This window comes from Solea senegalensis, linkage group LG11, assembly GCF_019176455.1.
Source record: "Solea senegalensis isolate Sse05_10M linkage group LG11, IFAPA_SoseM_1, whole genome shotgun sequence".
Lineage (NCBI taxonomy): Eukaryota > Metazoa > Chordata > Actinopteri > Pleuronectiformes > Soleidae > Solea > Solea senegalensis.
This window is the reverse complement of record NC_058031.1, coordinates 5173481-5191248: the sequence shown is the minus strand read 5'-3', so window position 1 is coordinate 5191248 and position 17768 is coordinate 5173481. Positions and strand designations below refer to the sequence as shown.

General features: G+C 40.8%; 2 protein-coding genes and 1 long non-coding RNA gene across 4 annotated transcripts in view; 2 read left to right on the top strand and 1 right to left on the bottom strand.

The window, feature by feature from the left end:
* Positions 1-5627, bottom strand: part of LOC122776928 — a 28640-nt gene extending 23013 nt beyond the window's left edge. The window contains exons 1-3 of the long non-coding RNA XR_006361275.1: positions 5403-5627; positions 3484-4555; positions 1906-1959 (exon numbers count right to left, since the gene is read on the bottom strand). This is a non-coding gene — a long non-coding RNA (uncharacterized LOC122776928). The remainder of the gene's footprint in view (positions 1-1905; positions 1960-3483; positions 4556-5402) is intronic.
* Positions 3903-11024, top strand: rad21l1 (RAD21 cohesin complex component like 1). 2 transcript variants are annotated; one of them, XM_044037724.1, is made up of 13 exons: positions 3903-4056; positions 4454-4583; positions 5351-5450; positions 5767-5870; positions 6525-6629; positions 7566-7667; positions 7783-7890; positions 8065-8294; positions 8388-8469; positions 8557-8699; positions 9664-9774; positions 9985-10059; positions 10236-11024. In XM_044037724.1, the coding sequence occupies exons 1-13, from the start codon at positions 3910-3912 to the stop codon at positions 10410-10412; spliced, it is 1614 nt and encodes a 537-aa protein (XP_043893659.1). In that variant the 5' UTR covers positions 3903-3909; the 3' UTR covers positions 10413-11024. The 2 variants fall into 2 exon arrangements, with proteins under 2 accessions (XP_043893659.1, XP_043893658.1); XM_044037723.1 differs by having other exon boundaries at positions 6522-6629.
* Positions 11025-12315: 1291 nt separating this feature from the next.
* Positions 12316-17514, top strand: LOC122776924 (syntaphilin). The gene is made up of 5 exons (XM_044037725.1): positions 12316-12426; positions 14351-14466; positions 14931-15059; positions 15261-15410; positions 16081-17514. Exons 2-5 carry the CDS (start codon positions 14423-14425, stop codon positions 17321-17323), a joined length of 1566 nt encoding a protein of 521 aa, XP_043893660.1. The 5' UTR covers positions 12316-12426; positions 14351-14422; the 3' UTR covers positions 17324-17514.
* Positions 17515-17768: the final 254 nt, after the last annotated feature.

Genomic DNA, 17768 nt, shown 5'->3' with positions numbered 1-17768 from the left:
TTCTTCCATTTCACTTCAGCTTCATCATATCTTTGTTTGTTTGGCAAAGACTCCTCTTTTGGAGGAGTAGCTTTGAGCACACTCACCAAAATCATGATGACAGCAAAGCTACAGCTGGGGGGGTTTGCCAACCCTTTGAAGATAATATTGCATGTGCATCCAACAAGCACATATTAAAAAAAGCCCATTCGGTGTTGAATCATGGTAATAGAAAAACCTTCCTTTGTAAATTATCTGTGTATTAAAGTTATCTACTCCTGTTAGGGCACTGAATACAATATAGCGCTGTTGTTGTTTTTAATACAAACTCCCATGCCAGCAGCAAGTCCAAGCAAATATGCATGACAGATGGACTTATACAAAGTCACTCATTTCCCCCACATTAAAAAAAGGAAGCCTTAAAAATAAACTTTATACCTGACCAATACAAAGACACAGTGAGATAGTGTATACAGCTTCAGGATTAATTACAAGTATAAACTGAATAATATGAAACCTATACAGCTACTTAAAATAACTATAACTTAAATTGCTGTTAATTATTTGTGAGATTCTTGACTGAATATTCTGTGTAGGGCGCTTTACATAGTGATGACTTTACATATTTATAGAGGCAGATTGAAACAGATGGGGTGAGCTTTCAACCAGCACAGCACTTGAATATTAAAGGGCTTCATTTAAACATCTCTTCTGAGGTAAAAACGGTGGAGCTCATACAAAGTAAGACTTAAAATATTGTACTGAGCTTTTTTTTATCCTGATTTCATCTCTACAATTCAGTTATTCTCAGTGTCCCTAAAAAAACTGATTGACCCAGAATCTTCTCTCTCTTTCTCTCTGCTGTACCAGCTGTTCTTGTGCAGCTGCACTGCTGCAGGCATGCAGTTCACTCACAACACAAATTAACTTTGGCATTTTTTTAAATTCTCAGTCTCAGATCTTGGCCAGTTTGGATTGTATTTGAAGCTTCCTTAAAGCACAGAGACATATTAGACCATGCAAGGTGACATGCAGTGTTTCACAAACTTTACCAACAATATGTATCATACAAAGTTATTACATTTTAAAGCAATGTTTAGAAGCCTCCCCACTAAATAGATGAAAATAAACCAATAAACAGTCTTATATAAAGCACCTAAAAGGGATACTTGAGTAAAAGTACAAGTATCTTATCAGAACGTGAGTCACTTTTTATAACATTACTTTAGTGAAAGTCTTAAAGTATATGACATTTACTGTACTAGTATCAAAATTAATTTTCTGATATAAAATGTAATTAAGTTTTAGAAGTAAAAGTATGCGAGTAAGGACTGAGCCATGGTGGATCAGTGGTAGGGCAAGTAGTCTTTTAACTGGAAGTTAGTCTTTTAACTGGAAGTGGTTCAATTCCTGGCTCAGCTAGTCTATATGTTTCCTTGAGCAAGACACTTAACCCCATGTTGAAGCGTGTGAATGGCAAAACTATGTAAAGCAACACATCAAGAATAGAAAAGCTCTATATAAATACAGACCATTACCAACTCTTCTTCTGATTTTATTTGGTAGTAATGAGTAACAAAAATAGACTAAATGTAGTAAACTAACAAAGTGAAGTACAGAAACATGAATTTTGTATTTGTACTTTGTTATGTTACAACACTGCACAAGAAAGAAAGAATCTTCATCATAGTCTTTTTAAGGTCAGCAGGGAGGAGGAGGAGGCAGGAGTTGGGAGGTCACTGCCAGATGCACTCAAATTCACGGTCAAACACATGGTCTGTCTAATAACCTCCACTTTCATGAAGGACAGTACATCTGTTAACCACTTTGTATGTGTAGGTGGAAGGACATCGACTTCTCCAGTTAAGAAGTACATAAGTTCTGGCTCAGAGATATTCAGAGATGTTTCTGTGTTCAGGCTTTTACCTCTTGGCTGAGTCAGTCCACAGTCATGTTCTGCAGGTTCACGTCTACGCCGTCCTGCATGAATCAAGAATGATAGTGTGTTATAATAAGTGCACATGAACAAAACTAAAAGCTGCTTTACAATTTTATAGCAACATGCAAAAAATGTATATGTTGCAGTGTTCATAGTTTGATTCCTCTTTGCTGCATTGTGTTATTTCAACCAGTAGATGCAACCACTCATTGCTCAAGCAAGTCCAATACATGAATTCATGTATTGGACTTGCTTGAGCAATGAGTACTTCCATCAAATCATTAACTTGTGCTGTATTTGACAGAAATTAAAAATGAATCAATTAATCCACAGAGAGAAAAATAACTGGCAATTATTTTGATGATTGATTAAGTCATTCTTAATCATTCTTAAATTAACATTATCACTGTGTATTATGTAAGGCTGAAACAATTACTAATTAAATGATTAATTCATTACTAAATCAATCGTCCATTTTGAGTGTTTTTTCAAAAATTAAAACCAACCTCTCTGATTTTCAGCTTCTTAAAAGTAAATATTTTCTGGTTTCGTTCTGCTCCATATAACAAAGAAATCATTCAAACTGAATCATTTTGGACAAAACAAGACATTTGGGAATGTCATCATTTCCAGGGTTTACAAAAACTAATAAACATTTTATGACAATTTGTAGACCAAACGATTACTCGATTAATCAAGGAAATAGCCCTAGTATTATATGTATATGAGGGCATGATGGAGAGCAGAGGATTCCAGTGCACAGTGTTGCTGTCTGGCTGCAGTGGCTGGCTATGTGATGTCCTGATGCCCTCTAGTGCACACACATGTAAAAACACAATGCCCATGTACAGCTATACCTGTACCTGTAAAACTGTATGCATATTTCCCGTATTTTCTGGAGGTCCTCCAATAATATTTTTAGCAATACTGCTTTGTTGTTTGTCAGTCAAATTCTGTGATCACTGGCATTTGGATTGGAATAATGTGACTGAAATGTATGAGTTTAACTAAATTCAACATGTGTATGTGATGCTCAAGTATTTCTTGAATAAACCTGGTGTAATAGACCTTTTTCACAGCAGATGTTTGTCAACATGAAATATTGGGACAAACATAGATTATACCAGTAACATTGATTAGAGTGTAGGATAGGTCACAAATACTTGTTGTTTTACTCTGAAAAATGTGTGTTCTCAAGTTTTTACACATACTATTTGGTATTTGTTTGGAGTCAATAGGTCACATGATGTGGAAGCTATTGAAAAAATAATGGTATTTGCGCATATGAACATTCATTGTATAAAAAATTACTGAAGTATGAGATATTCAAATAACATATAAGAAGTGATAAAAGCCAATACAAAGAGGTTTCATCATCATTTTTCCACAGTATCAAGGTCATTAACAGCTGTTGGTGCATGAAATAAAACAAAGCAAACGCGAACTATTTTTTTTAGCAAGTTCGCCGTGTTTATCATCGAAACGGTAAAAAAAAACAACAACCGCTTCAATTTATTTATTTATGTGACAATAGTAAAAAAAATAAAAAGCAGTAGTGGACGAACCTGCGAATCTCCATGTTGTTCCTCGTGCTGATGTCCACGCGCCGCCTGTCGTGTCAAAACGCGGTACTTTTAAAGTAAAGGTAGGATGAATTGTCCTGTTTCCAAGTTACCTCCTCAAATGTTTCACATAATATTTAAGTTAATTAAACTAAACGTGTGTTTCTACTAAACCTGTGAGCTAAACTGAAAGACGTGGCGCCGCCGCCGCCATGTTGTTTACCGTTAATGCTATCTTTAAAAGAAAGGAAAGAAAAACTGGCAGCTAGCAAACACTGAGCTAACCGACTTTTTCCAACAGACGTTTGAAAACTTCGAGTAAAACTCAAGAGTAAAATAATAAATATAATAAATAACCACCGACACCCTGCTACTCTATAATGTCAGTGTTGTGTTTGTCACAGGTGATAGCTACTATCTCTGTCCGATATGTTGTTCTACACGCAACTCTTCACCTCCAAGCGAGGACCTTTAGCCAAAATCTGGTTAGCTGCGCACTGGGAAAGGAAGCTCACCAAGGCTCATGTGTTTGAATGCAACTTGGAGACAACTATCAGAGACATCATTTCACCAAAGGTAAGTCTAAAACCCTCTCTCCAATGTTATGTACCTGGCTATGGTTTAATGTGTTTCTACAATTATAGAAAACCCCAAAATACAACTCAAGAAAGTGGGATATAAATACATTCCTCTGTGGTTCATATGTACAATTGTCTGTAACCTTAAATGTTAAGCTAAAGGTGACTGCAACTGCAAACCTTTTTATAATTGTATCTAAACACATGACAACATGCTCAGAACGTTCTCTTTTAGTAGAAAAAAAAAATACCAAAATACAACCAACTGGGAGACAACGTGTTTCTATTTTAGTCCTATATGATGTCCTCATTTTGTTTCACTTCTATTCTTAGTTATTCTGATTACATTGTATTCTCTTATGTGGAATTAATAAAGTACATCTTATCTTTTGGAGATGAAACTGGGTTTGCGGACGTCCGGTCATCTGCTCCTCGGTGTGGTCAGGATCTACTCCAGAAAAGCCAAGTACCTGCTCGCTGACTGCAACGATGCTCTGCTTAAAATAAAAGTGTCATTCAGGCCAGGTAACACACCTTGATTTGATTTGACTGTTTTGGGGTTGTAATGGAGATGACAAACAGTGGCACCTTAGATCAGCTCTGTGTTCGCATTGGACTGGCTGAAATTATAATTATTGCTGCGCAAATGGAGGGAAGTGACCGCTATGGTCAAATGGATGTGTTCATTGGATAATTGTAACAAAAATGAGAACTCCCACTGCACAGCCTAAAAAACATTCAGAAGGTCATTGGTTCAGATCCCTGTTCAACAGAGGGCCTTTCTGGAACTGCGGCTTCATCCCACATTCGAAAATATGCAGATTAGGGCAATTGGATGCTCTAAATTGACTGTAGGTGTGAGTGTGAAAGTGAATGGACTGGTGACCTGTCCAGGGTGAACCCCAACTCTCGGCCATATCAGATGGGATTAGTCCAATTACATATGGTAATTAGTGACCTATATTACACTTGATAAACATATTGCACATATGTCACCAACTGGGAAACATTTAAGAAAGGTTTTTATGATATAGTATTTCACCCTGTTTAAACACAGCACATTTCCTCATAGTGGGACTGATAAATTAATAAAATATCTTAATGAAGAAAATAATCTGTTCTGGAATTTCTGCAACTAAAAGTTTTATTTTTCCTTTCTTGTGTCTTTGCAAATGCATCTCTTTTTAGAGGTGTTTCTAGCTCCTGCTGTTCTCACCACCATCTTACCTCCCTAAGTTCCAGCTTTAAAGTATGTTTTTTTTATTAACCTCGTTTTTCTCTCAACACACCAGGTCAGACAGATATGCCTAAGGAGGGGCTCGAGGCAACACTAAAAACAATTACCTTGATTGAAGATTTCACTTCTTTTGATGCCCAGCTTCCTTCCCTAAGGTACAGCTCCATCTTGTGCACAACTGTTGTTTTTCTCTTTTTGCTCTGCGTTGTTTTATGTTGCAGTAAAAAAGACGTAGTCACTTCTGCCATGAAAGAAAAATCAGGGATTTGTGCTGATATGGGAAAGCGGAGGCCTGCTGTCCTGCTGTGGTTACGAACAAACATTACTCGGTTTCTCTGTTGTAATTTCATCTTTTGAATTCTGAAACGAGGATTACCCTTTCACTTACATTAGCGTAAGTGATTGGTTCTCTAGCCCCAATTAATGACTAGTCTGTTTGTCCACACCATGTTGTCTTCATACTGGCTCCAGTGACACAGATGTGGAGGACCATTTTTCACTGAATCAGAGCAGATTTGAGGAAATAACCCTGAAGGAGGATTTTGGAAAAACAATTCCACATGTAGCAGGCACTGGTAAGAACCAGATTGTTTTCATGTTGTTTTCTCATTTGATGTGTTATTTGCTTTTGCCCTTTTAGTTCAGATTTGTTTTGGGTTTCGTTTTATATTGTGATATATGTAAAACATTTATTATATCGAGACATAAAATTCATATTAAAAAGCAGACACACTTATACTTTCAGTCTCCGCCTGTTGCTGCTACATGAAATTTAACCAAATATGCTAAATGTTTATAAAAATAAAAAAAATTACTGTCAGATGTAAGAGTGTCTTCAGGTATTAGCGCAGTGTTTAATTTTTGAAAAATCTTGCAACCACACCCCTGCAATATTTTAACTGGGATTGCAGTCACACTGAAGGTCACTGTTGTATAGAGCTGCAACTGTTATTAGATTCATTGATTATTAAATGAATCCTCAACTATATTGATAATATAGTTTTTTTAGTGTCTTTAAATGTGATAAATTTCACTTTTCACAAATAATTCTGGTTTCTTTTCTCCAATTAACAAATAAATCATGACAACTTGATCATTTTGGTTTGTGGACATTTGAGAACATAATTTCCAGGTTTGAGAAACACTGATGAAGTATTTTTTTCTGTGCAGCCAAAGTCTGGTATAATTGAATTGTACTAAGAGACACTGCTGTTTGTTCCCGTAAGTAGGTGAATCCAAGTGTCACCAAAATGCAGTACTGGATGTGAGCTTCCAGAGTTTCACACAGGAGGAAGACGGCTTCGGTGATGAGGATAAAACATTTGACTTATTTGGTAGCTACTGAAAATTTTATATATTTTAATCTTCACTGTATATAACTAAAAATAATATCGCATGTTTGAGTTTTCACTGGTATTTGTTTTCACTGGTACTTGAGCAACCCTTTGCTGAACTTTTACATTTAACATATTATCACCACTTGGAGGCAGCATAAACTTTGTTAACAATGTCAACATTTTCAAAAGGTGATAGGGTAAGCTATTTTGTAAGAAAAGACAAGTAGTCAGATATCTTGGAAGAAAAAATATCATGAGTTAGTGCCAACTCTTTTAGTTCTGTTTTTGGAGCCAATTACCTCTGGTGGGAGAGAAGTGGTACTCTCAGCTCCTAAATGTCACAGACTGCCTGCTGTTTGATGCCAGGCAGGCAGTGCTGTGTGCCATGGGTTCTTTCTGGCGCTGGTTAATTGAAAATTGCTGCCTGCTGTCCCCAAAAATGAGTTCAGGAAAATTAAAGCTATATGTATATATGATGCAACTTCCCTGGCATTGTAATGTGAACTCATGAATTGTACTCTGGATATGGCTCAGTTTACAAGCAAATATTGCACTTTGTCCACAGTTTGAGGACAATGTCCTGGTTTAAACTGTTGCATGTATTTGATTTGTCACAGTTTTACAGGAATCTCTTTGGCTTGCCTGGCCTTCAGTTTCTCTGAGGGACCAGTATTTATTATGGACTATTATCTTTTCAAGGATTCAGCCACTGAAGTGGGACACAAAGAAATAAATAGCTAAAAATAAAAAAACAGTGAAGGATAACCCAACTCATCTACCAGTGGTGTCACACTGTAGCAAGAAAATCTGTCGAAGAATACATTCACACAAAAACAATTGGCATCTTTATCATTCAGGAAAAGGGCAGTCATTATCTGTTGCGATTTTGGTTTTGCTGCTTTCGTGACCATTTTGATTTTAATGACTTTGCAGACTTTCTTATGAGCTCCAGTGATCCTGCTGAGCCCAAAGACTTCATCTCAGAAGAGCCTCGAAATGAAGATCTAGAGACGTCACTGCACGATCAGCAACAAGGTGATCAGCGTTATTTACAGTCCATCCTGTCATGATGGTTTGGTTCGATGATATAGCAGCACAGTGTGCAGTTTCAAAGACACAATAAACTAAAATTAGACTATATGTTTTCCAGATGCTAACAGAAGAGAGCCAGTGGAGGCAGCAACTCCGTCATTGAGTGAAACTACCCTGCTCAACAATGTAGAAGACGCCTTTGCCCTTGAACCTGTGCCCATCACTCGTAGGCACAAGCAAACACATCACAAACTCTGGTTCTTTTAACTCATGTGTATTTTAACGCGGTGAGGTGTTGAGGTGCTCTCAGAAATGCTCGCATCCATGCTCTGAGATGCACAGTGTTTATATATCCAACAATTACTATGTTAAAATTTCCTTTTACCCTTTACCTTTTTAGTAAAGAAAGAGAAGAGGAGGGCAAAGAGGAAACGTCGATTAGTTGTGGACCTGACTAAAGAGTTGACCAATGAATTTATCAGAGAGCAGCTTACCGATTATTCAGACCTGGTCACTGCCATGGACATGGCCCCACCAACTGTGCAGCTCATGCAATGGAAGGATTGCGGTGGTGCAGACAAACTTTTTGCTCAGCCATGCTCCAGTGTACCAACTCCACAGATAAAGGAGGTCAAAAGATCTCACTGCAGTTTCACATATGATTATGTTTCTGTGATAAAGTCATAACTGTTGTCACTGTTAAATCTCACTTTGCCTTTGCAGCTCTTTGCTAAGACTGTCTTCCATGTGAAATATTTTGGTGGTTGTGATGAGGTTGAGGAGGTACGCCAGGACCGAGAAGAAGGTAGAAACATAAAGTCAAAGCAGTTTGTTTGTTCTCGTGCCTTTGTCTGCCTGTTTCACACTGTCTATATTATTATGTCTGCTAAAGTTCAGGAGGATGTGACCACGTCCACCAGAGACGACATCAGTGTCATGGATTCAACAAGCAACACTGAAAACACACACAACACTAAGCTTTTGGCTTTGGATGAAATAAACAACAACCAGGATGATAACGAGTCAGCACTCCAAGTAAGTATCTGAGTATCTGGGTTTTTTTTTTTTACCTTTTATCACCTTTAGTTTACAAACCCTAGTTGAGCCTTTTGTTTAAAAGCTGAAAGGACAAAGTAAAGATAAACAAATTTAAAAACTGATGCTTGCAACACAAGCCTTTTCTTTTAATTACACTTATAAATTTTTTTTTAAAACATTAGAAAATCCTCACCTACATCTAGAACAGTGTTACTTGTATTATAATGTTCATTCTTTCGTCACATTAAGGGGTGGGAATAACCATCAATAATATCACGATACAACGATTCTCTGATAATCAATATATTGCAAGACAATTATATAGCGATACATCGCAATATCTGTCTAACTGAAGAAAACGAAACATCTGTGAAAAGTTAAGCGCAGGATTTCTCCATTTATTCACAACATAGAGAACATTACATGTTATTCAGCAGACGCTTTTATCCAAAGCGACTTACAGTGGAATTAAGTACAATCAGCCAGGGGTGGAGTCGAACTTGCGACCATTGCGACCATGATGTCTTTCACTCAGGATACCAGTCTTAACCACTGAGCCACTCCACATCCGTAGTAGAACAAAGTCTATGTATTGAACGTGCATGGAGCATCTCTTTAAGTAGCTAGCTTTCTCCACCATTGTCCCACTGTAAACTCCCTCTTCTTCAGCCAAGTAACTTCCACCTGAGTTTCCCTCATTCATTTGAGCAGCACCACCGTAAGTATCAAGTCATCAAGTAATGACGCACGGCGAGTGAAACTGGCAGGGACTGTTTACTTTTGAGCCCCTTAAGTTGTTAAGTGAAATATTGATATTTTCCCTGGCATATCGATTATCGTATTGCACAAGGAAGGAAGACGATATATCACCAAGGTTGACTTCATTCAATAAATTAATTTTTTTGTGTCTCAACAGCTTAAGAAGTTTGATTTTCTATCATTTGTGCTGTATGTTTATCAGGATGAGTACAGGTCAGAATGTACTTGTCCAGAACTTCCTTCAGAGGACTCCATGTTTGTCCATCCATCTCGCTTGGAGCAGGAGACTCCGTCAACATCCCTGCACACTCAGGTGAACACATGCAGTCACAAATGGGGAAAGGAGGGAGTCAGGGAATTGTTCTATGTTTGATTCCAAGTGATTTAATATTGGATGGTTATCTGTGTAAATGGCCAGCACTGTATCAGAATTTGACAGATGGCAGCTGTTAATTTCGCATGCTTTGGAGATGTGCCCAGTATCCCTGAGTGAATTCTGGTCTTTTGTTTTTGTAACACGCAGTCTGTGCTGGACAGCCAGGACTTTGGTGAGAAGAGGATAACCTTGCGAACACAAAAGCTCCTGAACAGTCTGAAAGTAAGAAACTAAAAATAAATTCACAATAACACCAGCTAACTGTGTTGATACACAGGACTGTCGTTTCCATGTAAGGTAGAGCCCATGCTCTCTTTAAAGGACAGATCAAAATTGGTAAGATGAGAAGTGTTCAGTGGGGCAAGGGATAATTAAATTCTTGTGTGTGATTGTGTCAGACCAACAGTGATGCCACATTCAGTGTGAAGGCACTCTGTGCAGGGAGCACGCGCTTCCAGGCTGCAAACACTTTCTTCTGTCTGCTCGTCCTGAAAAAACAACAAGCCCTGCACCTTCATCAGAGCGCCCCCTATGAGGACATCGTCGTCACACCGGGACCCAAGTTCTACGATTAGTAAACTCACAATACACAAATTAGACTTCTGGTTCTACTGATTCTGAATCACAGTGGTTTGGCAGGGTAATTTGCACAAAATAAATAAATAGATTAATGATAATAATAGTAATAGTTTTCTCTGTTAAACCACAACTTCATCATATGTCAGATATGTTTGTATGAATTCAGATTTAGATTTAATCTGCAGGAGTTTGAAGTTAAACTGGGCAAACGTGCAAAAACCCTGTGTCTCGTGAAGGCTGCACATACTTCTGTGCTTGTTCCTGGCACTTTTTCATTTGTGAGCAATGGGAAGGTTATCAATGAAAGAGGTTTGTTAGTCCTCTGACCTCACACGATTCCTGACATCAGGGTTCCTCTGCTCTAAATATTTCAGGTGACAATCTCAAAGATTATTTAAAAGTATTGATATTTTAATTGTTTTATATTTGCAACACCTCGTGTTATGCAGCCATTCTTGGAGGTATTTTAGGACTGCACGTTCTTGTGTGCTCAGTAAGTGTTCCACTTCTATTTATTCTTATTTATTTGTTCCTAAAAATAACAAAAAAAAACAGAAAGTCAGGCTTCGCCTCCTGTATGTAAGATCTGTTCTGATCTGTTGAAAATAAATGGCTTTAAAATGCAGGTTTTACTTTGACTCATGACCATCTGTTCATCATTCTTAAGCATCTATTTAAAGTTCTGTTTCGAGAATTAAAATACATATTTGGTTACGTAAGTATGAATTAATATTTTCTGTGTTTGTTTTTACTGCAAGCACAATTTGACATTATTAAGGCTGGACATATGTAATATAATGTTAGACATGATACATTGTGTATTTGGAATATTTTTTACTGCAGCTCATATCTAGAAAATTTAGTTGCAATTTTCATGGTAACAAACACATAGACATGTCGTCCACACCCTGGCTCTCAATCACTTTCTTTTCTTTCAGTTTTCTTTCATCAGATTAATCACAGAATCCTTCCACATCAGTACTCAATGCGCTCACTCTGACCCTCACCAACACCTTCATAACGTTCCAGGTGGACTGCTGAAACACACCTGTTCACAAAGGCTTCAACCACAAGACTCATTATCTCCCACTATTCCTTTTATATTATGTCCATTTGTTTCCCTCCAGGCTCTTGTGAAGTTTCAGTGACTCTCTGGAGTAAGATGAATGGAGGTTCATTGGGAAGATAAAGATGTCGGGATACTCCAGGTCTGGAATAATGTCCTCTCCAGCTGTTTCCAAACAAAAAAAGCACCCCAGGGGCATTTAAAAAATCCAATATATTAGTTATGTGAGATACTGGTTGAACTCCCTGGATTTGAAGTGCACAGTGAACTCTGACAGGTTAAATCCAGCATTGGTCTTGTTCATTTTTGCTGCATCTTAGGCCTTGTTTACACTGCAGCTCAGAAATTGTATTTTTAAGCATATAGAGATTGTATCTATAGCTTGATTTTTTTGGCAGTTTTACAGCTAAAAAACACATGAGATCCGATTTTTCTGAAGCTGATTCAAACCACGGAGGTGGTTTCAAATGCGATTCTGATCGAATTTTTACAGATCCTTTTCAATCTGAACGCCTCCCGATTTCAAAGCAAATTTCTGCAGCAATTCCAAAGAACTCGTATGGACCTTTAAGGAATCACTTTAATTCATTCTGACCCAAGGGCCTATGTTTCAGCATCTTATGAAAACTGCTGGGTGCTCTTTGACCTGAGTGTCAGAGATGCAGTGATGGGGCTTTTGTTGTAGCTGTTATTAAACTGTTGCCTTCTCAGCTAGGAAAATATCCACTCATTTGCGGTTTAGCTCCTGCTCAGAATGAAGCGCTCCCTCCTTATACTGTCACTTTAAGAAGCAGCTACGCAGCAAACGCAGTTGCCTCATTTCGTCTCCGGGCTTCGCGGGTGCAGGATGTTCTCTCAGCAACAGCAGCAGCAGCATCTTCTCTTCCTGCGTCCACCATGAACCGAGGCATTTCTACGACGCACAACTTCCTCCTGCAGAAATGGTAGAGTTTGTTGTGGCAGTGAATGCAGCAGGCTGTCTTTTATCTGTGTCTCTGTGCGTCTCACAGACTCAGAGAGACCCGGTAATGTTATTATTGTATGTAGGACAAACAGCTGGGACTTCATTGATGTGTGCGTTGTCTTGCGGGTGTTTGGAGACACAGTTGTAGTCAGCTGGACCTGCAAACCGCAGTCATGTCTGCGTATCTGACACTGCTCTAATGAAGGCGTCATCGTCACTATCATTTTCATCATCATTAGGATGAGGTTTGTTCATCGCATCCTCATCCTCACACATACTGAATAACATCAACGACATCCCCCAGCTGAGTGTCCACGATTAAACGCTCCTTTACGCACAGTTTTGTCCACCTGCACAGATCCCAGCACTTACGTAAGATGATTGCGTATTTCTCACCAATAACACTCCTTGTTGCCACTTGTTGCGCAGCAGCCAGATGAAAGGAAGCTGGGATTTCCTGTCTCATTGTCCTAGAATTTAAATATAGGACCAAAGAAAATGCTGACGTCCTATTGTGTCTGCAGCCACTAGAGAGTTTGATCATGATGACCTATATTTTAGGAATATATCCGCAGTTTCTTTAAGTGATAGTCAATATTTAAGTCAAATGTATTTGTAAAATCCTGGGAGTGACATTGAAATGATGGCCTTCATCATTACTTTTTGTTTAGACACACTTTGGTATTTAGGTCAATTTACAGCAGTATTATATTCTGGTTTTGTGTCATTATCATGTTGGAGGGAGAACTGAGCTCTCCGTCACTGCGCCCACAAGGGGGATGGTGTTTTGTTTTGATTTCAAGAACAGTTAGAGCTGATGTAACTAGATCCATGAAATATTGCAGTCATATCAATATTTACTTACATCCCTCTTATGTAGTGTTTTTTTCTAGTCTTACACACTACAGTCATGCCATTCACACATGCATTCACACTACACATCTAATATATATGGTAGGGATGAGCCAATGCGATACCCAGTATCAGTATCGGTCTGAATAACTGGATCGGATATCGCAGATTAAAAACGCACAACCTGATACAATCCAAAAATCTCATATATTCCATCCACAGACAAAATAATAGCTTCAGATGGTGAGCACAAATGTGGTGCTAACACATTCATAGGACTAAGGACTGTGTCAGACAGACGTCAGACATCAGATATTAAGTTTGTGATATCGGTATCGGACACACATGCCATCTCTAGTATATGCACTGCTTTTTTCCCCCATCACACGCTACCAGCACAGCTGTCGGGAACAATTTAAACTTTAAACTCCCCCTTAATAACAGCAGCTGTTGTCAAAGGAACATTGAGCTGCTCGAGAACAACCCTCTTCTTTGGTTTGTCTCATGTCGAGTGTGGTGGAGAGAATCCAAACCAAAAGAGAAGCGAAGAGGCTGAATCATTGCAACACTCTCATCACTCAGTGCAGGTGTTGCTGTCAATAATCTCAGCTATATTTTTCCTCGTCTGAGAAACACACCTGGCCACCACTTTATGTCGTGAACAACCTACTGCACATACAGCGCCACTCTACTCCTCTATTAACAGTAATGGGAAAATCTTAACTCACTGCAGAGACGTTATAACCTCTGTGACCCCCGCTTGTCTTTGTTTTCACCCTGTGACACCAGTCACTGTGAGGATTTATCATGTTCATCTGCAGACTCTGCAGACATGAAGGACACAGCTGCACTGACTGTGAACTCACTGTGCCCCCCTTTGTGTCAGCAGAGAAAGGAGGCTTCAGTCACTGCTGTCACTGACTTACAGTGCAGTACATAATGAGCACACAGTATGTGAAGGAAAATCATTTGCTTCTGTGCGTTGATCACTGAGGAATGAAGACGAATTTCACAGGTTCTTTTTTTTTTTAATGTGTTTTTGTCTCTTACAGTTTGGCTGTACGGGCTCCCAGCATCCTTCTCTAGAGACATCAGTGGACTAGTTGGAGGTCCTTTGCACACCCATGTCCCTCACTCCGAGTCGAAAGTCCTCCTCAGGTCAGCGCAGGTACTGTTGCTTCCATGTCACACCTCTCTTATTAAGATCCTGTTCAGATCTCATCCTGAGTGATTCGACCACGCTAGGTTCAGGTCCAAACATTCCCAATCCATCCTGAATGTGTCCTCGGATCCAATCACAGACAGTCTTCAAGGCAGATTAGAGCCCGCCTCCTCAGCTGACGTCATCTGATCCGTGGCAGTTTTAGTTTTACTCAAAATAATCTGTACAATCAGATCATTTTGTTGTTGTAAATGATGTCAGTTAGAAGTTGAACAAAGGGTGGGGATTCCAGATTCAGTCATATGTGGTCACAGGAGACGCATCCAGGACACATTTAATGCCAGGTGTAAATGCTGTGATCAGATCACTGAGGCCAGATGTTAATATCAGGTCTGAATGAGCCCCAAGTGTCTTGAGTGATCATCGTATTTAGTAAGCATGTATCATTTGCCCTGCTTTTTTCTATTAAGGCGCTCAGTGGGCACTGGTGGTGGCAGCGGGCGATATTCCAATGATGCATCCAGTACTTACACCTACCCTGGTCGGAGTAGGGTCCCAGAGGAAAGCGTCGCAGCTCGTACATATCCCAGTACTCCGAGGTAACGCAAATGTGAATCATACTACATCACCTTCTCTTGCCAACTGGTGCTGATACTAGACGCACTGTTCTTTATAATGTCACCATTCATTAATCCATTTCTCAGCCACGCTCCCAGTCCACTGTTCCCACGTGTGATTATACAAAGCACTGTAGTGTAAATGGTCTCTTTATGCGAGTGCATGCGTGTGTGTTTACTCAGGCGTCAGGCAAAGCACACAGCCTGCAGTGACAACCATGGGATCAGGCCTCCCACCCCAGATCAGTACCTCACACCTCTGCAGCAGAAGGAGGTGTGTATACGACATCTGCGCGCCAGGCTGAGGGAGAATGTGGAGAGATTACAGCACAGGTAAAACCTTTCTGTTTGCCCGTTACACCAGTATTTGCTAATGATTGAGAAAGTTCTGCTTTTATGAAGTGTAAGATATAACCGACACATAATCAATGCTGACTGTTTCACATACTACCAGCTCACTGACGTCTCCAGGAACTCACCGAAATCACGTCTGCCAGTGGGGACACAAGGAAAACTACATTTTGTCCATTTAACAAAAGGCTCCCCCCTAATAAAGATATCTTAAGAATATTAAGATAGCCTAATCTCAGTGGTAAGACACTTGTAAACCACTCACTTACTTGAGTCCACTGAAAAACTCCACGTCTAGCTCACAGGGACACAAAAGCTGAACAAAGGATTTCAAACACCAAAGTCACAAAATCAACAACTCCTGTGTGCTGTGATTTTGGTGCAGGAGTGGGCGGTTTTTCTGAAGCAACAGAGGATTCAGTTCCCACTTGGAAAAGGTTGAGATAAAGCAGTACACATAATTCAGTCACTGACTTGAGTAGGCATTGATTTTTATTAGATAAGCTTTTGTTAAGCATTTCTCTTTGTGTCTCCTCTGGCAGCCATGTTTTTTGGCGAAGTCAACTATCCTTTAAAACATTTTTCTTGTGTGACACATTTGTTTTTAAAAGAGAACAAGACTACCATTCAATTATTCCTTGTGTTCCGTTAGGGACTGTGAAATAGACGAGTTGCGGGGCCAACTTTACAGGATGCAGGAAGACTGGATAGAAGAGGAATGCCACCGCGTCGAGGCCCAGTTAGCACTTAAAGAGGCCCGCAAGGAGATTCAGCACCTCCAGGAAGTGGTAGAGTCAGTGAGGTCCAACCTCAGTGTCCGTGAACAGGACCACCATGACCACAAGCCATACTCAGGGTTGCAGGGAGCTCAGCCAGGGGGCAGGTCTCGCTCCTGTGGCTGTTCTCCTGCTGGAACTTTGAGCCGCGGCATTCCTCGCACGCGACTCAGCAGCGAGGCCTTGCAGCTGGAGCGCGGCGCCAACACTCCTGAGGCGAGTGGAGCGTGTCGCCCCACGGGGCAGACCCACCTGCTCCTGGAAGCGGCCCTCCTGTCAGAGCAGCTGCCACCGCAGGGCCACATCAGGGTCCCCCCTACTGTACCGCGCTCTTCCACCTATGAAAGGCTGTACAGCGGAGGGACCGTGTTGCCAGTCTCACACTCCTGTCACAGTCTCAGTAGCATCTGCAGGTGCAGTGGACACACATACGTCCCCCATCATCACTTGTTCCTGCACTTACCTCAGGAGGAGGTCCCAGTAACAGCTGCCCCCGTAACTGATCCCATCCCATCTCCATCTCCATCTCCAGCTCCTGTTCCTGTTCCTGTTCCTGCTCCTGCTGTGAAGAAAAAGCCAGAGGTTTGCTCCCAAGCCTGCAGCCCCACCATGACCTGGCTGTGTGAGGAAAGTGAAACCAAGGAGCTGAGTGTCATCTCTTTAGCCTCCGCAGATGTGACTCCCTCAGAGCCACATCTGTTTCTATCGTCTTTACCTCCTGCGTCGCCCTTCGTGCATTCAGACAGCTTAGAGACGCTACTATCTGACCGAGCAGCAGCAGAGCCCCACACCTGCCAACCCCACGCTGCAGCTCCACTGCCTGTGAGGCAGGAGGCCACAGTGCTGGAGATAGAGGACAGTAAGGAGGAAGCTGAAGACGAGAATTCCCCTGAGCTGTGCCACTGGAGCCGCTACTTCCTCATAGATCTGTTGGCTTTGGCAGCACCCGTGGTCCCGACCATGGCGTGGCTGTGTCGAGGGGCGCAGCGGGACGTCATGCCCGTGTATCACATTGGGTCGCTGCTGAGAGGCTGCTGTGCTGTGGCGCTCCACTCGCTTCGCCGCCAGGGTGCAGGCAGAGGACATAGACCGACCAACATGAACGGAACCACAACCTGACACTCTGTGCTCCCTCCGACATTAACGGTCCAGTGTGTAACATTCAGTTTATTGGCAGAAATTGAACATGGTTCATGTTTGTGTCGCACTTCAGCGGCGACACAGACACTGTGGTGAATCGTCGATGCACCCTCACTATTCACATCATTCATTCATTCATTCATCGTCTACCACTCTATCCTCCACATGAGGGGTCACTGGAGCTAATCCCAGCTGACACAGGGTGAAAGGCGGGGTACAATCTGGAGAGGTCTGCAAGGCAACGCAGGGCCAACATACAGAGACGAACAACCATTTGCTCTCACACGGTGTTCAACTAACTTCTGCAGGAGGAGAATAAACCTTTCATACAGACTTTATGTAAAGAGGCCATGTTTATAATGTGTTGCAGTCTTAGTCTGACGTCGCCATTTCTGAGTGGAGGTGACGTTCCCTCATTTAACTC